The sequence below is a fragment of the Rhinopithecus bieti genome, unplaced genomic scaffold, assembly GCF_001698545.2.
Source record: "Rhinopithecus bieti isolate Rb0 unplaced genomic scaffold, ASM169854v2 scaffold_47952, whole genome shotgun sequence".
Lineage (NCBI taxonomy): Eukaryota > Metazoa > Chordata > Mammalia > Primates > Cercopithecidae > Rhinopithecus > Rhinopithecus bieti.
In genome coordinates this window covers 1,747,039-1,762,443 of record NW_016820098.1, presented here as the reverse complement: position 1 = coordinate 1,762,443, position 15,405 = coordinate 1,747,039, and the positions used below count along the sequence as shown (strand labels likewise).

Sequence of the window (15,405 nt, the reverse complement as noted above, 5' to 3'; positions counted from 1 at the left end):
ACAAAACCTTTATATATCAGGAAGAGATTTCCCTAGCAGATAGTTTTATATTTTATGCCCCTTTTGCTGTGAATTTCTGTGATCTGCAAGTGTCAGTGACAATTCAAAACTTCATATGAAGCGCTATAAAATTCCCCCCTTTGATAGTAAGTAAAATAATTATTCCATTTGGTAGTTTTTAAAATATAAAAATGCACATTTAAATGATCTGGTTAAAATATTAAGCTATTTCAATTCTATTATGTAAAGCTCTTAGAAATTCCCTGGCACAGAGTTAGCTATTATTACTCATTCTCCAAAAATTAGTTTAAAGCCATAAGCCATCTCTTTTGTGAAGCCTTCATTGACCATAAATTCTCACTGTGTCATGGCGTCATGCTGGCCAGAATTGGGAATCTGCTTTTCTACAAAAGCCAATTTGATAAGCAAAAAATATATCTCATTGTTCTGTAATAATTCAAACCATGTGTGTGTCTTTGTCTGTGAATTGCCTATTTCATGACTCTTGTCCATTTTTCTATTAGTATGTTAGCTATTTTTAAAATTTGAATCATTATTTATATATTAAGGATTTGACATTTTATGTGATATTTTATTGCAAGTATTTTTGCCAACCTTTCCTTTGTCTTTTAATTGATTTGTTTACATACAGAAGGATTAAATTTTTATATTGTTAAATCTATCTGTTTTATATGTGATGATTTGGGGACAATTTTGGAAGGGTGAAAGGTTGCTGGCCATTCTTTTTTTTTTTTTTTTTTTTTGTGAGGTGGAGTCTCGCTCTGTCGCCCGGACTGGAGTGCAGTGGCCGGATCTCAGCTCACTGCAAGTTCTGCCTCCCGGATTTACGCCATTCTCCTGCCTCAGCCTCCTGAGTAGCTGGGACTACAGGCGCCCGCCTCCTTGCCCGGCTAGTTTTGTATTTTAGTAGAGACGAGGTTTCACCGTGTTAGCCAGGATGGTCTCGATCTCCTGACCTCGTGATCCGCCCGTCTCGGCCTCCCAAAGTGCTGGGATTACAGGCTTGAGCCACCGCGCCCGGCCAGTTGCTGGCCATTCTATGCATTGCTGCTCCCTAAATATGCCACCACAATGGGCAAGAACTCTAAACATGAATCTGAAACTTAGGGAAGGAGTTTAGGTGGGAGATGTTGATCAGAGTGTCACCTGCCTAGTGCCTTGTGAAAACGAAGATACAGATTAATTCTTCCGTGGCAAGAGTAGAGATAGAGCAAGGAAAAGGAATCCATTTTGGAATGTCTGTATTTGGGGGATAAGGAAAAGAAAATGAGTTAGCAAAGCTCATAGAGAGAAATAACCAAAGAGAAAAGATAGGGCATCATTAGAGGCCATGAAGTAAAGAGATATAGGGTGGTGGTCAAATGGTTAAGTAGGATGTGATTTGGTGATTTGGCGATTTGGCAAGAGGAGCCCATGAAAAAGGCAAATTGCAAAAATAGAGGAGCAGAAAGGAGTTTAATAGACTAAACATTTTCTATTTGGTTGAATGAGCACTATTTCTAAGAACATATGGAAATATTAAAACAAAAACAAAAACCGTACTTACATGTACAAAGTAGTCCTACATCTTGTGTGGTTTCCTTATGGCTTCTTTCATTTCCACCACTGTAATAATTTTTTAAAGTGTAAAAGGAAAGCAAAGGAAACATTTTATAGGGAATTCACACTTTAAAACCCTCTCTATGTCTAGGAATAAATATAATGGGTCAATGATTCATCTTCTGACATTTTATTATAATCACTAAAGTCGCTTAACGGGTTTCATTGGTTTAGCGAACTGTGTTGATTCTTTCCATATGGATACAAAACTGAATTTCTTTAAATAGGAAAGATACCAAAAAAGGAGAGAAAATCTGGGAGATGCAGGATCACTCACAGGACACAAATGTGGTATAGACTTATGAGTGGTCTTGGCTTTCAGAGCCAAAGCCCAACCTTGCCAGAGGAATGGAAATGGGGCTGCCTGGTTTCCTTCTCCCCTGTATTGTTTCATATCCTCATGACTTATGTGTGACATGACTTTTGCATGCTCTGCTAATATTCCTGGCATTGTCTGCATTTTTTTTTTTTTCCTATCAGGGAGCAGAAAGAAAAATCCGAGATGAAGAGCGGAAGCAGAACAGGAAGAAAGGGAAAGGCCAGGCCTCTCAAACTCAATGTAACAGCTGTGAGTTTCACTGAGACTAATGTTGCTTTCTAAAAGACTGCAGGTGGGCTGTGTCCACTGCGGGAACAGGTGGAAGAAGTGGGTTGTAGGTAAAACTACATACATGCAAGGCATGGTTTGCTTTCCCCTGGCAGTGGAGACAGGGTGATTAATTATCCCTGTGAAAAGCAAATAGAATCACATGAGCACAGTGTGTTTGAGCTAGGAAGGACTTTGTAATAATGTGGAGACCAGCATCCTCCTTTTGCAGACAAGGAATCTTGGGTGCATGAAGGGACAGGAGGGTGTGAGGGGTGTCGAGCTTCACCTCAAGAGTGCTCACTTGAAGTCCATGCTCCTGCTGGTTTTGCTGGGATGAGGTGGTGGGAGGTGTCAAAGCGTGTTCACATCTATGTTATTCAGAAAGCTTCCTAGGAGAAAATCGTGGACTTTAGGACTTAGAGTTGAGAGTTCTTAGTCATATATGACTCTCTCATTTATGAGTTTTGTGATCCCATCCAGCCTCTGATGGGAAGTTGGCCGCCATACCTTTACAGAAGAAGAGTGACATCACCTACTTCAAAACCATGCCTGATCTCCACTCACAGCCAGTTCTCTTCATACCTGATGTTCACTTTGCAAACCTGCAGAGGACTGGACAGGTATGACCTACCAGCTAATGCTCACCTCCCATCCATCCACAGGGAAGGTAGGGCCTTAAGATAGAAGCATTTCAAGACAGTGTTGATCTTAAAAATAACTTACCTTCCATTCACTAGAGAAAAAGTCAATGTCATTCCCTATAGTAAATGCATTTTTATAGAAAGGAATGTCTCAGGAGAGGAAACTAAGTCGAAAAGGAGAGTAAGCTGATATTAGTGAAGTGTTGACAAAGCGTGGAAGAGAAAGAAAGCGAGAAGGCTGATAACCTGTAAGTTTTGTTCTGTGAGCTTTGTCATGGCAGGGATTATCCTGACACAATAGAGCTCCACCTAATGGTGGGAAGTTGAACTGCACCTATAACTTCATAAAGTTGCACAAGGGGAGTCTCAGCTTAAATAAAACTCAACAAATTTAGTAAATAAAAAGTTCCCATTTAATAGGTAAATCATTTCACATCAAAATAAAAATGAGGTTGTAGACAAGCCCCCTTAAGAAACAATTTCTGTCTCCTAGTTATATCTACAAGTGAAATGAAATACTTCAAACTAACGTAAATGTCCAATAATTAACTCACTGTGGTAGCTCAAGTTGATGGAATATTATGCAGTCACTAAAATTTTAATTATGGAAACTACATAGCAACATGGGACCTAGTTATGATAATGTTCCGTGGAAAAAAAATGTAGAATAGTAATTTGTGTTCATATTATGATCCCAAAATATATAACTGAATTTGAAGGGAGCAAGAAAAATTGCAACACTTTTACAGGGTTATGAGATATGGCTGATTTTTTGTTTTGTTTTAGTATTATTTCTGTTATGTGATAAACAAAAAATTGTGTGAAAAGGAAAAAAATAATTATTTCCTTAGCATTAACCAGAATTGTTTTCACCAAATCAATTGGGTTTTAATGAATTTTTGATTCAATGAGTTTTCTTTTAAACCCAAAGTTCTTTGAGGAAACATCTGTTTTGAGTAATAGGAGCATACTGACACATTTAAGTTTTTCTTCCATTCTAAGCATGCAAACATTCATTGGAATTGACCTTAGTGTAGGAAGAGAAATCACTACTGGCTTTACTTTCTCTTTTAGATGTATTTTGTCCCCCAGTATTCTGTGTTCTTTCATTAGATTCATGAGACAGAGCAACTCTACAACCACGGCTTTTTTGTTGTTATACATGACCCAACATGGTAATAAAATGCCTATAGCTGTTTCTGAAAACACATTAACATTAAAACCGACTTAACATTTTCATCCTGTCTTACTTGTTGGATAAGAACAAGGACACAAAGTGGGGAGGAGGAATTTTATAATTTATCAAGATAAGCGTGCCAGTACCTACTTTTTTTTAATTCCCAAGACCATGGTGATGATTTATTTCTGCACTGTCGGTGCCTCATGGGATTTTATGGAGCTAGGTTTCCATGCCTTCCAGAAGAAGGGATAATTGAGTTAAATTGTTCTTATTGTTTAGTTTACTGTCATGATTCCGGCCTCAGTTCCATGTCAAAGCTAACAACCTGACCAGTTCTCTTGGCAAGATTTCTCCAAAATATACAAAGTGTAAATTAATCTGAAGAGGAAAAGTGGCCCTATCTGGCTGCTCTTGACTGTCAGTCCACTGACCTCTCCTGTCCCCGGGTGTCATGAGCCTGGCTGTCAGCCTGAGGCAGAATCAGAAGGAAAGTGCAGATGTTTCAGTCTGTTGGTTTCAGCATTTGCCAGGCAGCCCAATCAGCACCCCCCTGTATATCCTGCCTGTATATCCCCCTGTATATCCTGCCTGTATATCCCCCTGTATATCTGAAGGCCTTCCTCAGAGCTCTCAGCCTTCTCCCATGGCCTTCGATTTGGAGAGGAGGGGTCAATGAAGAAGCCTGCCCTGAGTTTCTGGTAACAAAGGAACACACTCAGCTGTCCCTAGAACAACCTGTGACTATCCTGTGATTGATCAGCTAGCTTAGCTGAAGGAAAGGAGCTTGGACAGTGGCTAGGGACTTTCAGACTGCCTTTTCTCAAAAAAGCTAGATGCCTGGGAGATCCTTTCAAAGACAGGAGGGAAGAGGCCTTAGATTTGGGGATGGAGCAGAAATTGACTAACTTTGACCTGCAAAACAAGAACCAGCAGTGACAGGTCAATGAATATGGCTGGTTTCCCTTAAGTGGGTAGAAAGAGAAAGGGCAGCAAGAGAGACGCAAGGATTGGTAGCATCTCAAAAACCACTGCAGTCCTGAGACTTGCTAAAATCAGCTGCATTGCAGCTGTGCACAACTGCAGGGCCAGCAGCCCTGTGGTTCTCATGGCCAGTGAGGCACTCCCAAGCTATGCTGAAGCTACAGGGCAGCAGTCCTTGTTCACTCAAGGACACGACTTGGGGAGTGGGTATTTCACTGTCAGTCTACCTGCCCCCCACCTCTCCCATTATTTCATTGATTCACATGTGGATTGAAATATTCTTCAGACACTTATCAAAACTATTATGAAGGAATAAATCCAATGTGCAGGCACTATGGAGCCCTTCAGTCTCACTCACCTGATATTGAAGCCCTGATATTCAGGCTGTTTTTGTCTGGATGCCTTTAAAGGTCATGTGATTAGGCGAGATTGGGAAAAATGGTGGGATACAGAGGCATCATCTTTTTAGATAACGTCTACTTTGCTTGCATCAACCTTCCTCAAAGCTCTTGAACCCAAGGAGGACTCCTCTCCTCTCTCACATACTCAGAAACCATTTCTTGCACTGTTGTTTGTAAAAAAAAAACTTTTCCCAAATCATAGGAGTTATTGATAAGGATTCAGATTCCTGAATTCCATCCTTGATCTTTTGAGTTAAAATTCCCCAAGTGAGTTCCAGGAATTTTTATTTACGATAAAGTCTCCAGGTATTTTATGCACTCTAAAGTTTGAAAACGTGCTCTAAAAATTAAGTTAGTGCAATGGGCCCAACAGCTGACATGGTAGAAATAGTGGGTCCTTATGAGCAAGGAGGAGAAATGACAAGGAAGGGACAGTGATGTAGAGAACATTCCGGAGGGTGGGAAAACACCTAAGAGAAGGTTGCTTCCATCTTTGAGTCACCAACCAACTTTGCAGAGGCCAGTAGTCAGGCCAGATAGATGCACTATGCCATGTTTAAAGAAAGCAGCAAAACACAAGCCAACATGGGGAACTTTATCAAAATCATCCAGTTGCATGGCCAGTGGAATGCCCCAGCCTCCTTCACTTAGGTGGGTTACTCCATATTCATGAAGTTAGGCAGTCCTATTCCTTGTACATCCCAATGACAGTTGCTCTGAATGCCATGCTGAGACTTCCGGTGGGAAGAAAAATCTTACCTCCTCTGTTTTCTGTTTCAGAAGAAACTAAGTATACAATGCAAAGATCCTTCCAAAGACAGGAGGGAAGAGGCAGTGCCATGGCCTTAGATTTGGGGATGGAGCAGAGATTGGCTAACTTTGACCTGCAAAACAAGAGCCAGCAGTGGCAGGCCAGTGGATATGGCTGGTTTCTTTTAAGTGGGTAGAAAGAGAAAGGGGAGCAGGAGAGATGCAAAGATTGGTAGCATCTCAAAAACCACTGCAGTCAAAAACCACCATAGCCATTAAAAAATTAAGAGGACAAATTCCTGTAGAAATCTGAGCTAATGACTAGAATGACTCATTCCCAGAGAGTTCCAGGTAACCAGTCCTGTTTTATAACTAGATCTAGGCTTGACGGCATCCCAGGAACTGCCAAGAGCCTTTGAGAAGGTTTGCAGGGAGGTTGTCTATCTAGACACAGCTGTTTCTCACCCAGGCAGAGGCGGGGACAGTGACTAATGTACTAGAATCAGAGGCTACTTTTGAGTTAATATGTAAATACCTGATACTAACTCACTCAAACACACTCAAACACAACAGTCCTGACACACGCAGATAAAGATACAAAAGACTCACAATATTTACAGATAACTGGGTCAAGAGGACATATATACATAGCAGATGCCCTCTGGATTTCTCCCATGGTTCTTTCTATAAAATAATAAGGATGCTTCATAATTTCTTTAATCTGATTCTGCCTTCTGCCATGCCAACTACCTAAAGTCTGTCTTTGGAGATCTTCTTTCTGGCCAGGAACACCTTCCAGAGCTAAATGACTTTTCCTGGCCTGAAGACTGTTGACTCCTAAATTTCTGTGGTTGCAGGGTGCCAAGATACCCTGAGCCCCTTTGGGGAGTAAGTAGACAGGCCTACTTACTGTCACACTGCCCTCTTACCCCACTCTCCATCCCCCATTTGGTCCACAGGCAAGCTGATTCCAGACACTGCTACACAGGGGGCAGGAAAGGACCCACCCTGCAAAGCCAGAGCCTTTGTAAACAATGGATTTTAGATCCCACCAAAATATCTCCTTAGTGTCAAGAGTAAGATTTGGCTTAACACCATAGTTAATCTAATCTGACTGACTTTAGCTAGAAATATCAGATTTCCAATTTCATTTTACTAAAATCTAGGAATTAACCCCATGGAGATTATAAGGAGGTTAAATATGCATTTCCTTAGAAATACACAAACACACACACACACACACAGCATCATTAAACAGATTAGTCTTTTGCCTTTTTAAGAGACAGTTTATGCCTTAGGAAAGTCTGTACATCACGTAATATTTTTTCCATTTCTTGTCTCTGACCTACAGTAAGCCTATTGTTTTGTTCCACAGGTGTATTACAATGCGGATGATGAACGAGAAGGGTAAGACACTCGGTTCTTTCATTTCAACGCTCCAAGTCCGCGCATGTCAGTGGTAATGGCTCTTCCAGCACCGGATAACCCTAGGCAGGAAGTGAAACCCTCCTCTCACCTCAGGACTCAGAGCTGAGAGACACTTGATTCTGGGGACCATCTGGGAGGGAGGCTGGGGGCTGGAGGAATGAATAACTTTCTACTTCCAGGACTCTTTCCCCACCCGCTTCCTCCCTATGACCCACCCCTTTGAATAACTAGCTGTTTTTCTAAGGGACCCACCCCTTCCATTCCATCCTTTCATCAATAATCCAGTTGGTGAAATTTTCTTGGTAGTCCTTCTTACCTATTGTTTGGCCCCAACACAAGATCAAGATGAGCTTGAGGCAAGAGTCAAAGATGACAGCCTACCCTACTTCTGGTACTGTCTGGGATGCACACACAACCCTCAAATCCCTCTCCCTGAGAAGAAGTTAGCCGGGCAGGCCAGTAGTGAGGCTGGTTTGAATATCAATTGGACTGAGAGCCTTTTCAATTGTAGGTAAGAGACAGTCACAGAGATGCCCAATGTTTCCACATCCTGAATGTGGTCCTGCAGGCTTTTAGGAGCAGCCAGATCTTCAAATTGCTTTCTCTCCATTAATTCAGTTTGTAGACTCAGAATTTTAGGGCCAAAAGGAAACCTTAAGGTCATTTAGCTGACCTCCCCTCGTAGATAATGGTAACAGCTATACCACCTATTTGACAAGCAGCCAGCCATTTTCTACTTGAAAATTCCCAGTGATGGAGAGTTCATGTGTGTGAGATAGGTCATCACATTATTGGACAATTCCAGCTCTTAGGGAGTTCTTTTGTCTGTTGAGCTGATGTCTACCTTCTTTTGACTTCTACTGTTGGTCTTAGCTCTGCTCTCTGGATAAGTCTCATCTTCCCTCATCATTCAAACATCCCCTTCCTCCCTACAACTGTTCTTGGTAAAATACAGTTTTACTTCTCAACATCTTAATTTCCCTCCAAGGTATACTACTAAATTTGTTAGTAGTCTCCTTAAAATTGGCTGGGTCAGAATAAATATATGTTCTGAACCATGTGAGTTGCAGATTATATTGGGAGATTTCTTCTTAGAAGCTGGATGCTATTTTATACTCAAAGCAATCTAGAACTACATGCATTTTCAATAGCTACTTTATGTTCTTGGTTGCATTACATATGTGTCACTAAAATCTTTAGATCTTTTTTCTTCAAGCTACAGTCAAACCACGGCTTCCCTATTCTTATATAATTAATATATTTACTTGGAAAACATTTCACAGTTGGCAAAATGGAGCAGATATTGCTGAGTTTATTCCCAGAGCAGAGGTTGGCAAACTATAGCCAGAGGACCAAATCAGGCCCACCGCCTGTTTTAGTATAGTCTGCAAACTACAAATGGTTTTTACATTTTTTTCAATGGTTGAAAAGAATTCAAAAGAAGAATAATATTGTGTGACATGAAAATTAAATAAAATCCAAGTGTTCTTAAGTAAAGTGCTACTGGAAACAGCTGTGTCAATTCATTTATGTATTGTCTGTGGCGTCTTTGCTGCTACAGCAGCAGAGTTGAGTAGTTACAACAGAGACCATATGGCCTGCAAAGTCTAAATATTGCCTGCCCCTTTGCAGAAAAAGTTTGCCACCTTCTATCCTAAAAGACAGAAAATCTCAAAGGAGTCAAATGATTCCCTAGCTGATGAGGAGCAGAACCTCATCCAGCACTTAACCTCTAAATTCTGAGTTCTAAATTTTCTAAATACCTAATTAGACTGTTCTTTCTATCTTGGCACATACATAATATATTCCCAGTGGTTAGAATGAACAGAAATGACTAGCACTGTCAATTCTAATCAGTAATTCCCATGTTTAATGAGGCACAATGTGGAGTCACAGAAACAACATTGACTCGGAGCTCAGGAAGCCCAAGTTCCATTCCTGGGCTACCGCTTACTAATGTAAAGCCTTGGGCCAGCTCCTTGATCTCTGGGCTTTGGTTTCCTTAATTTGACATTGAGGATCTTGCATAAGATCTCGAAGATTCCATCCAACAGTAACATGATATTGTTCTCATGGGAAAACTTAGTATTATGAGTGAGAAGGGTCTGAGATCCTGAATGCTCCTTGATGTACAGGCCTCAGTTGTAAATCTCTCTCACCTCAAACTGTCCTTCCTTGCAAGCTGACTGCAGTTAGATGGCCATCGACCTACTTGTAACTCCATTGGTTTGGCTTCTCTGTCTTGGCTCACCCTGTGTTATTGTACAAACATGAGGCCCAAGGCCTGCATCTTTTGCTCTTACACATCTCACTACAGTTTGAATGAGTGACATGAATAGTGTTGGAGCCTGAGTGTTAAGACATGGTAGGTGTGTGGCTGTAGTGATGTGTAAAAGTAATAATTAACATGACTGGATACCTTGGCTAGGCACTGTGCTAAGTGCTTTATGCATGATCTCATTGAATTCTCCCAGACTTCCCATGACTCCCATTTTATAATGAGGACACTGAGGCTTCAAGAGATTAGGAGACTTGTTCAAAGACACACAGCTGGTAAGTGATAGAGGCAGGATTTAAACCTGGGTCTTGCTGTATTTCCCATCACTGGCTTTTAGCCATGATGCTCTACTGTCTAATCCTCTTAATTCTCAAACTGTGGCTACAAAGTAGGCATCAAGAGACAGGCCCTCGCTGAGATAGCTTTCCGGCCTTGACAAAGGCACACCCTTGGTTCATTCCTTGGAGTGTAGGACCTAGACTGTGACAAGCCCAGATGAGTGTATCTAGCAGAGGGGAGCAGATCTGAGGCCACCATAAGTGTTCACCTAACCTTAAGGAGTACCGGCTTCACTGGTATTTGTACAACTTCCATCAGGACTGCTCATTGGCCACGTTCTTTCCTCTCCCTGCTACATTGATTAATACATTAATTAATGCTCACATTCGTGTTCAAGTATGCAAATGAGTACTTAAAATCATCACTCACACAATGACAGACTGAGGATATAACACACAAGAGCCCCTCTCCTGGTAACCCCACAATCATGCAGATGTGTTGACTTCTCTGCATTTCCAGTCTAGTAGGCAGGGAATATGGCAGTTAGAAATAGAGTCTTTTGGTCAGTAGTTCTCAACACCTGGTCTCTTGTTGCACAGTCAAATCACTTGGGGGTTTAAAAAATATCATGTTAGTCAGCCACAATTTGAATCTGGTTTTGATCTTAGAAGTTCTTAACTTAAAATAACAATCTCTTAGAGTCTCATTTTTCTCATCTTAAAATAGCAGAATAATAATACCCACCTGCTAGCGTTATTATAAGCATTAATGTATAGAATGTCCTGACACATGGAATTTGATATTTTTTAAGTCATAGCTATTGTTATTGTTAAGATTCCTATTCCGACCATGAAAAAAATGATACTTAATTGAGAAATGGAAGAGAGGGAGATAGAGATGAAAAGAAAGAAGAAGCTAAACAAATATTTTTTCCTTAGAGAATAGTCCTTTAATGTGGAATTTATGGATGTCTCTTATGGAGAAAAGGGGCAGGCTTTAAACCCCTGAAATAATATGCAAGTTGATATGCAAATAGCATGCATGATGATAAATTCTATTTCCATTATTTTTGGAGATCTGGTCTTCATCTACATCTGGCCTCTGGTTTCTTGGAAACCCCTCTTGCCCTGATCCTCTGTCCTCAGTGGGTCCCGCTGAGGTCCTCTTTTTCCAGCCTGCAGCAAGACCCCTTCAAGTCAAGCAGCTTTGTGGCTTCTACACTGCATCTGGGGCACTAGGATCCTTGGTAAGATTAGGTGATCGTGTGTTCAGAGGTCAGTGGTTTCTCTTCAAGATCTTACCATTTCCAGGCTGCTTGGGATGCTCAGACCGCTACTCTCTCCAAGAATTTATTTTCTCCCGTGCTTCCTAAAGGCACACCACATACCATTATCTCCCTTGGAACCACCACGTATAATCTCATCAGTGGTTGAGACTTTAGGAAAACAAGAGCCAGAAGAAGGTAAACGTTGGGCAGGCCACCCCCCAGGTTGGTCTCACACCATTCTGAGAGTTGGCTTCTGAAGTGACTTCACTCATGAGGCTCTGAGTGTCTGCAGCAGAGGGCCCTGCCTCTCCTGCAGGAGGGAGGTCCTGTAGACACTGCCAGACTAAACCATGAGCTCGATCATAGCGTTGTTGAGAATAGGAGACCAAGATCCTGCTTATCTTCCATGGAATCAAATATTTTGGCTAGAATTTATTGCCTTTTGGGGGAGTCAGAGATTATTAACCAATAAACAGTGAGTGTATTTAATCAACATAATGTTAAATCTAAAACTCATCACTCTGTTTATTATCAGTTTTATGGGATTACAAAATAAAATTCTTCTAAAGTCCTGCCCTATTTCTCTTAAAGGAATGATTTTCCAGAGAATCAAGTGCTTTTCTTTGATAAAGTTGCCAGGGATGCCAAGCAAACCATGAAACGTAGGAGGTGGTGGGTTATGCATTACCAAATATACCTGAATATAAAGTGATTAAAAATATTGGGCAATGTCCCCAATTTCTCAAGGAGAAGATGAAAACTAAAGTTTTGAGGCCAGTCTAAATAGCTAAACCTTTGTAGATATAGCCAAAAGAGTCAATGATTTACTGATACTACCTTTTACTGATTTAATTACACATACATTTACAGAAAAACATATTGTATAGTTTAGAAATATCTATCACATTTTGTGAAATACACTTACTGAAATTCTTCACAATTCATCTTCAACATTAGGTCCTTTCTCATCACTGAAGTTATTTTTTACCTCAAATAACTGATATAAATATTATATGTGGGTCTGTTTCTACTGTCTGTTTTTCTTTTGGTCCTGTTTATTAGTCTGCTTGATAAATATTGATTTAATGGTAGACAATGTATATACAAATTATGGAGATTGTATATGACCATATTTCTTTCTTATGAAGGTTGTGCTGCCTCAGTGGGTGCAGATCACTATAACTGAGTCAGGGACAGAGCTGACCCAAACCTGAGTTGTGGTTTGTATTAGCCTCAAACTACTTCTGGCTCACCGTAGATTGCAGTCATGAGGGACTGACTTTGGGTCTTTTTCTTTGATGAGGCCTGATAACCTGATTTTTGACTCCTTAGGGTAATGAGACTGCCAAAACCTCTTCAATGATTTTCAAGGGCTTTTGCATAACTTATTATCTTGTTCTGTGCAGCTTAAGAACTCGGCAAATGCCTTCACTGGAATACTACAGAGTGTCTGGCTCACTTCTCTGTACCTCCCTTCTCTCTGGAAGTTTGACAATAAATTTTGGGTACCTTTGTAATCCTAAACCCCAATTTTTGTTTCTCAAACACTATGAGATTGCTGAAAGCTATGAAAGCATCCTTGCCCTTAGGTCTGAGCCTCATCTTCTACACCCCACCAAGAACTGGCAAGTGCTTTGAGAGAAGAAGTTGTCACTGATGATCAGCTCACCTCTCTGCAGTAGATTTCAGCTCCTCAGGTTCCAGCTGCCTCATCAGCAGCTCTCCAATACCCTCAATAAGATTTAAAAATTTTTTTTCAACAGTTTTTCAAGTCTTCTTGGCTGGAACACTGGTCTGCCACAAGCTATAACATTTTAGCAGGAAACAGAAATATTTGTGTTACCTTTGAAAATGATTCCTCTGGGGCCTACTGACCTAGTTTTTTATGACTTGCAATTTTGAGCTCATAATTCAGTGATAGTTACTAAATGTATGTTGTGTGTTTTTTGTTTGTTTTTGGTTTTTTACTGATTCTCTCAAATGATTTCTATTAAACATCCTAAACCAGCATTGATTGAAATCATTTTGGGCTAAGTTCTTCCCCAAAGAGTAATTCATTGAAAATAAATGGATTCAGACCCTACTTCATAATGCAAAAGACTTTGTGCAGCTTTGAATATAAGATGACTTCTTTTCTGAGGATAACATGGGCAAGGGACTTCCATTTAGGTAGGGCATTCATGGTAACAGCATACATAGGCCACAAGCAGAGTTGAGAAATAGGCAAACTACGTCTCCGTGGTGCCTGCAACCCCATTCTTTCCTCTTGTTGGGCACCTCCTCAGTAGGCGAACAATGCCTAGTGAAGTTGACCCTGGCAGGTAGGCTGCAACATTGCCTTTTACAAGTATGGCCAGAGATCCATGGTTCAGACCTGACACCTTCCCACTGCTTTTCTGATGAAACTTAACACTACCTTTACACCTCAGGAACTTGCTTTTCCTGAGTTGATCCTACAAGGTAATGGCTGAATGTGCTGTTGAGCCTAGAATCATTCTACATAATAACCCCATATTGTGCCAGGGAGGTGGAAATTGATGTCAGAGAAAGCACCTTTTTCTTGCTCTCTGGTCCTTCTGTGGTACATGTATCCCTCAGTATTTGTGGAAGATTGGCCTCAGGACCTCCCACGGATACCAAAATTCACAGACTGAAGAAGAGTCTCTGGTATAAAATGGCATGGTATTTGCATATAACTGACACACGTCCTCCCTTAAATCATCTCTAGATTATTTATAATACCTAATCCTACGCAAATTCTGTGTAAGTAATTGATACACTATATTGTTTTGGGACTAATGATAAGGAAAAAAGTCTGTACATGTCCAGTATAGATGCAATTTTTTTCTGAATTTTTTTATTGTGGTTGGTTGAAGCTATAAGCTATGGATGTGGAACCCACAGCTACAGAGGGCGGGCTGCAATTGGACTGGGCATCAGGAGACCTGAAATTTGCTTTCTTCATCTGTCAAATGGGGCCGTCATAGCTGCCCTTCTTTTCTTGCCTTGCTTTGAAAATAAATGAAACAGTTGAATTTGAGCCACACAAACTTATTCACTCCTACTGAGTTTACAGATTTGAAAGTGTGAAAAAGCATTTTTGAACTCCCAGAAGAAATGTGGTTTATCCAAGATGTTATTTTAATGGCAGAGTTGGTCATGGTTCAGAACAGGGTGCTATCAAAAGTCAGCAGAACTGGAAAAATATAAATAAATCTTGCTTGGTGAAAAAGAAAGTCACTAGGTTAGGAACCCTCACACAGCATGATGGAGTGTCTGGTGATATTTCAGGCTATTTACCCATTATTAGCCTACTGGTCACTGACTGCTGTGAATGGGTTTTTAAATCTTCTAGCCCTGAGGTCATGGTCACTTCAGTTCCAAGACGAACAGAGTAACATGGCTTGCTTTTATGACAAGGCAGTGAGAGGAAGGCAGAGGGAACACTGCCCTAAAAGCTTTAATAAGTTACCACCTTCAGCTGGGATCTGGGTTTTATATTTTTTCTCTAGTTGTTTCTATAGTTTGACTTACTAGGAAATAAATGAAGAGGATGCTGACACTGAAGAGCATTTCTCATACCCCTCCTCATTATCTCAGGGTTATTGAATAGCCTTATCATGAGGTCGCTTCCTCAAAGGTGCTTCTCTGAACAGCCTGTTTCACATATCAGTTGCATTGCCCTGCATTTGACACTGAACGCACTGCACCTCTTGTCATCACTGAAATGGGATAAAATTAGTCCTTGCCTCGCCTGACTCACAGGGTGCTCGTAAGACTTCAGTGACAGAGGAGAAATGTGCTTTGTAACATCTGAAGTCTTATTAAGGACTCTGAAGGACAGATATACCTTTTAGACCGGCTAGTATGAGAAGGTAAATTAAGGCAGCATTGGTTTAATAACTTAAACTGTTAACAGAAATACTTTGGGGACTGTTCACAGTTTTGTACCATGTGCTGCTTTTTTTTTTTTTTTTTTTTTTTTTTTTTT

The 15,405-nt window shown here is 40.6% G+C and overlaps 1 protein-coding gene across 2 annotated transcripts in view; it reads left to right on the top strand.

The window, feature by feature from the left end:
• GRHL2 (grainyhead like transcription factor 2) overlaps window positions 1-15,405 on the top strand; it is a 189,139-nt gene that overhangs the window by 146,212 nt on the left and 27,522 nt on the right. For both annotated transcript variants that reach the window (XM_017859460.1, XM_017859459.1), the window contains exons 10-12: window positions 2,101-2,188; window positions 2,690-2,829; window positions 7,538-7,569. In XM_017859460.1, the coding sequence (XP_017714949.1) occupies window positions 2,101-2,188; window positions 2,690-2,829; window positions 7,538-7,569 (260 nt within the window). The remainder of the gene's footprint in view (window positions 1-2,100; window positions 2,189-2,689; window positions 2,830-7,537; window positions 7,570-15,405) is intronic.